The 5,841-nt window shown below is 40.6% G+C and overlaps 1 protein-coding gene across 1 annotated transcript; it reads left to right on the top strand.

Moving 5' to 3' along the window:
• Window positions 1-2,920: 2,920 nt before the first annotated feature.
• LOC110229599 (troponin T, cardiac muscle-like) lies at window positions 2,921-3,495 on the top strand (the record flags this gene model as incomplete). Its single annotated transcript, XM_021030204.1, has 2 exons — window positions 2,921-3,209; window positions 3,297-3,495. Coding segments are annotated over exons 1-2 (488 nt in total), but the record flags the coding sequence as incomplete, so codon positions are not given.
• Between the last annotated feature and the right edge of the window lie 2,346 nt (window positions 3,496-5,841).

Below are 5,841 nucleotides of genomic sequence, written 5' to 3'. Positions count from 1 at the left end.
GGAGCACGAATCTTGGTGTTCTCCATGGTGAGTGTAGACTTAATCGAAAAGAGAATGAAGATTGTAGAAGAAGAAGAAGATTTGCAAGGAGAGTTTCGGAGAATAGAGTATGTGGAGCTTTATCGCTCTGATACCATGTTAGAATGTGGAGATTAGGTTTGCGAGAATGGGACTAAGGGTGAGAGATTAGGTGCGGAAATGAGTGTGAAAGAGGAAAAGATTTGATGATGAGAAAGAGAGAATTTCTCTTCTTACTTAATTTGGCAAAAATACAAGGTTCCCTTTAAAGGGCTTTACAAAAGGAATATTCAAGAGGATATGGTACTCTTATCTACACTTGTACCATAAAGCAAAAGTAAAACGCGTCATAAAGCAATCCGCGTCTCCTTCCTTCTTTGAACGTGTAACGGCTATAAGGGAAGGATCCGGAGGCTTCTAGAAGACTCTTGAAGAGTATCCAAGGCTAAATGGTCGAGAGAAATCTTCATGGGCCGAGGCAAATATTCAACCGTACGGACGGCCTTATTCTCTCGTACTGCGGGTCGTCCCGCGGGTTGGTCTGATCGTCCTGCGGTACGGTCCGATTCTTGCTCTAGAGATTTCACTCGTCCCAAACTCTTCTTTTACAGATTTCACTTGACCCGAATGACTTCTCTTGATTATTTGGTTCAATAAGATCGAGTGATGGTGAGGAGATGAAGGGTCGAGTGAAACTTTCAAAGGCTGCGGAATCTCCTTTGAACTTTCGAACTTGAGTCTGTCTGGATATGACACACCAAAGACATACACAAGCAGAGAGAGTGATATGACACACACAATCTCAAGATCAAACGAAATTCAGAAAGAAGTTTTGGATAGAAAATGTTTGATAACGTTTACAAAGGAGAAGAAGCGAAATATAAAGAAGAAGAAGAGAGTTCTAGGGAGATGAAGAGTTATTCTCGGGAAAGAAACGACATTAAACACACACAAGACTGATTTCGAATTTGTCATGGGCTTCTCCTTTGGTAATGGGCTGCGAGACATCATTGGGCTCGAGTATGAGTGTGTGAGCTTGCCTCGTTAAAAACATCTCTTGGAAAACCCATTGGGACAAAACCAAGAGGAGGGAAAAAGAGTGCAAGTCACACACCTCCTGATGCGGTCATCAACCCAAGAACCAACCATGGAGAAGATTATGGGCGAGAAAAAACAACCCAGGAGCTGCCAAGTGGGATTTTAAACAAAGTTTTATCTACAACTTCGGGCCAAAGCAGATTCAGCCTATCCGAGAAGACCCCTGAGCCTTGTTCAGTCCAGACGAAGGCAAAGATCAATTCCTCCTGCCCAGAGATCACTTGGAATACATTCTCAGCTCAATTACCGAGCACCTCGAAGAAGAATCAGCCCAAAAGAAGTTCACACGAACGAGTTATTCAATTTACAAGTCGGGTGATTCCCAGCTTGCCCGATTTGGACATACACAGAGTCATTGGAGGATTCCGACCCGACCAGAAGGAGTTAAGTTACGAAGTGAATTTTCATACAATCTTAACTCATCAGAAAACCACAGAGAGTTGGAATCAAGTCAATACCAATTTTGGTTTGAGAGATATTAATTTTCTAAACCGAAGGAGCCTACACTTGCCTTATTTGGAACCTTTCGGGTTTAGGAGACTCCAAACGTACCATTGGCGCCCAGGAGACTTTAAGATACTTCTAGAAGCTCCCTACAACACTATAAGGTGCACCAAGACACATAGGATCAGGCGGATCCTCACATACCTTCACTTTCCATATCCGGAACCGATCTTGCCTTATCTGGCTTGTTTGAAGCCAAAGGAGATCAACCAGCAAGAAATCTTTCCCCATCTGTATGAGTGCGATTTAGAGACCTTCTGTGAACAAGAGACTTCCCAGGACGCACCACTTTCTCCCCAAGCTTTCAAGATACAAGCTAACGGCTACTTTCCTTATTTCGACGGATTTTGCCATTTCATTTCCAACGGCTAGTTTCTCATTTAATTTTGCGATTTGCTACTTGTTTTAGACATTAAAAACATTGTATTACGAGCCTATAAAAGCTCAGCTCATTCCTCATTGTAAAGAGACCCTTAATCGAGATTTTAAAGTTCATAAGAAACATTGTTTTCTTTTCTTCCACAAAGTTGCGAATTCTTTGTGTTTCCTTTCATTAGTTCTTATTTGAGTGAGTCAATTAAGTTCTTTTGAGTCTGCAAATCAAGTTGTTTGAGTGATTCAAACTTCTGGTTTGTTCATTGATTGAGTGAGTCAATCGCATCTATCCATCGTTCCATCCCTTGATTCACGAGAGAGTGCGTTATAGCCAGCTCGTGAATTCCACCTTCCGCAAGTTAAGCTTGGAATCTCTTGATCATTGAGTGATCATAAGTTGGATTGGTTCCAATCTTATATCATTTGGTATCAGAGCTCAAAGCTCCTATCAAATCCAGGTTGTGTTCATCCAACCTTTATCTTTTCAATTTTTCAGTTTTTGTTGTTTTAATTTTATTAAGTCAAAAACCAAAATAAAAATTTGTTTCTTCCTTTTGTTTTTGTGTTTTGAATTTGTTTCAGTATCATTTTAAAAACAAAAAAAAAAAAAAAATTTATTTGTGTTCTTTTTTTTATTTGTTTTTAATTTCGGTTTAAAAGAAAAATCCAATAAAAATTGTCTTTCTTGTTTATTTTAAATTAATTTTCGTAATTTATTTTATTAAATCAAAAAAAAAGAAAATATAAATCATTTTTTTTCCTTTTGTTGTTTGAATTTTTCGATTTTATTTTTAAAAGTAAAAAGAAATATCAAATTTCCATAATTTTTGTGTCTTGACTCTTTCTTGCCATATTTGTTGATCTAAAGGTTGATACACTTTCTTCTTCTTTGTTTTAGGACAAACGAATAAGAAGGACCAGAGCAATGGCGTCCTATTATATGGAGAAAGAAGAGATTGACTCCTATGAAGGTGATTGGAACCAAGACGAGGATGAGTACGAAGACATGATAGAAGAGGAGAATGACTATGGGAGACAAACGTGGTATGAGGAACGTGTTTCCAGTTCTGATTGTGGAGAAGAACCTGATGGTGAAGAACTGGAGCCGGAGCCACCTGATTGTTATCCATCTAGTCAACGTGCCGAGCCTTACACTTACATGCCTCAAGCAACGACCAAATGGAACCAACCAAGTTTAGGGTATTATGAGGACTGTGAGGGATATTACCATGAGGATCAACACTACCATTCCCCACATCGTGAAGAGAAAGACTATGTACCCCAATACTTAATCTTTTCAGGTTATAACCAAAGTACAGAAGATTACCTAAGGTGGAAAGAGATCATGGAGGAAAATTTTCAGTCTCGTCAAGTGCCTATGGAGGAGCAGCTCTCATATGCTCTTGATGCACTCACTGGACCAGCTTATGAGTGGTGGGAGCAAGAGGAGAATACCCGAGTCAACTATAATGAGCCAGCTCATACATGGGAAAGTTTCAGGTTAGAAATATATGAAGAGTTTGTGAAGAAAGCTACAGTTCAAGATCTTAGCTCGAGCAATCCCACTCGACCTCAAGTCGAGCTAGCCGGTCGAGCAGTCTCCACTCGATCTCCGATCGAGTCTGGTTGTAGAGCTAAACACGAAAAAGGCGTGATCCTATCCTACTTTCTCAAAGAAGAGCCACCGGACGAGCCACACATCCTTACACAACCACAATGCCAAGGTAAGATTCTACACCCTCATATACTTCCATGGACTAACTTGACTTATCTACGTGTAGGAGATCAAGTTTTGAGGACAAAACTTCTTGAAGAGGGAGGGTATGATGCGGTCATCAATCCAAGAACCAACCATGGAGAAGATTATGGGCGAGAAAAAACAACCCAGGAGCAGCCAAGTGGGATTTTAAACAAAGTTTTATCTACAACTTCGGGCCAAAGCAGATTCAGCCTATCCGAGAAGACCCCTGAGCCTTGTTCAGTCCAGACGAAGGCAAAGATCAATTCCTCCTGCCCAGAGATCACTTGGAATACATTCTCAGCTCAATTACCGAGCACCTCGAAGAAGAATCAGCCCAAAAGAAGTTCACACGAACGAGTTATTCAATTTACAAGTAGGGTGATTCCCAGCTTGCCCGATTTGGACATACACAGAGTCATTGGAGGATTCCGACCCGACCAGAAGGAGTTAAGTTACGAAGTGAATTTTCATACAATCTTAACTCATCAGAAAACCACAGAGAGTTGGAATCAAGTCAATACCAATTTTGGTTTGAGAGATATTAATTTTCTAAACCGAAGGAGCCTACACTTGCCTTATTTGGAACCTTTCGGGTTTAGGAGACTCCAAACGTACCATTGGCGCCCAGGAGACTTTAAGATACTTCTAGAAGCTCCCTACAACATCTAAGGTGCACCAAGACACATAGGATCAGGCGGATCCTCACACACCTTCACTTTCCATATCCGGAACCGATCTTGCCTTATCTGCCTTGTTTGAAGCCAAAGGAGATCAACCAGAAAGAAATCTTTCCCCATCTGTTTGAGTGCGATTTAGAGACCCTTCTAGTGAACAAGAGACTTCCCAGGACGCACCACTTTCTCCCCAAGCTTTCAAGATACAAGCTAACGGCTACTTTCCTTATTTCGACGGATTTTGCCATTTCATTTCCAACGGCTAGTTTCTCATTTAATTTTGCGATTTGCTACTTGTTTTAGACATTAAAAACATTTTATTACGAGCCTATAAAAGCTCAGCTCATTACTCATTGTAAAGAGACCCTTAATCGAGATTTTAAAGTTCATAAGAAACATTGTTTTCTTTTCTTCCACAAAGTTGCGAATTCTTTGTGTTTCCTTTCATTAGTTCTTATTTGAGTGAGTCAATTAAGTTCTTTTGAGTCTGCAAATCAAGTTGTTTGAGTGATTCAAACTTCTGGTTTGTTCATTGATTGAGTGAGTCAATCGCATCTATCCATCGTTCCATCCCTTGATTCACGAGAGAGTGCGTTATAGCCAGCTCGTGAATTCCCCCTTCCGCAAGTTAAGCTTGGAATCTCTTGATCATTGAGTGATCATAAGTTGGATTGGTTCCAATCTTATATCACCTCCAATGATGTCACTTAAACGGCTTGAATCACAACCAACGTGGTTGGATAAGCTTCCGGTTTAAGGCTGCCTTCCATGTGTTATAGAAGTGTGTTGATAGCTTGATTCAACAACTTAGTCTTGGATCTTGTCATTGGTCCAGTAGCAACTTGCAATGACATATCCTCTTCAGCTCCAAGTGAATCATGCTCCTTAGCTCTCTCTGTGGTCGAGTATCCCTTTGGTGCAGCTCCATACTCGATCACATCCTCATCTTGGTGGTCGAGTATGTCTTCAACATGGTGGTCGAGCATGTCTTCAACATGGTGGTCGAGTGTGTCTTCAAACTGATCCTTAGTTCCTTGATCCAAGCTTACCATGCTCACATCAGATACTCTCGTCAAGAAGAGAGAGAAGCCACACCAAATGATAGTACTATTGAAGTTCAAGAGAGTGGTAATGACATAGCTCAAGAGAGGGGTAATGACATATCACAAGAAGCTTCGGATAATCAACAAGGAATGGATAGAGAAGAAAGGTCTAGTGAAGAAGTGGTAGAAGAGAATCCATCTAATAAAAGGGAGGTCATTGAATTTTCAAGCGATGATGAGACATATCAAGCTCCACAAGTAACACAAGACTCCATCTACACTAGAGAGAATCCAAGAAAGAGCATGAGAGAGAGAGGAAATCTCCATCTAATTGGAAGAATACTAGAGTGTACTACAATTGTCAAGCCGTGGCTCATCCAATTCAAGG

This window comes from Arabidopsis lyrata (assembly GCF_000004255.2).
Source record: "Arabidopsis lyrata subsp. lyrata unplaced genomic scaffold ARALYscaffold_589, whole genome shotgun sequence".
In the NCBI taxonomy this organism is placed as follows: domain Eukaryota; kingdom Viridiplantae; phylum Streptophyta; class Magnoliopsida; order Brassicales; family Brassicaceae; genus Arabidopsis; species Arabidopsis lyrata.
Note: the sequence above shows the minus strand (reverse complement) of the source record. Positions and strands in the feature narration are given on the sequence as shown.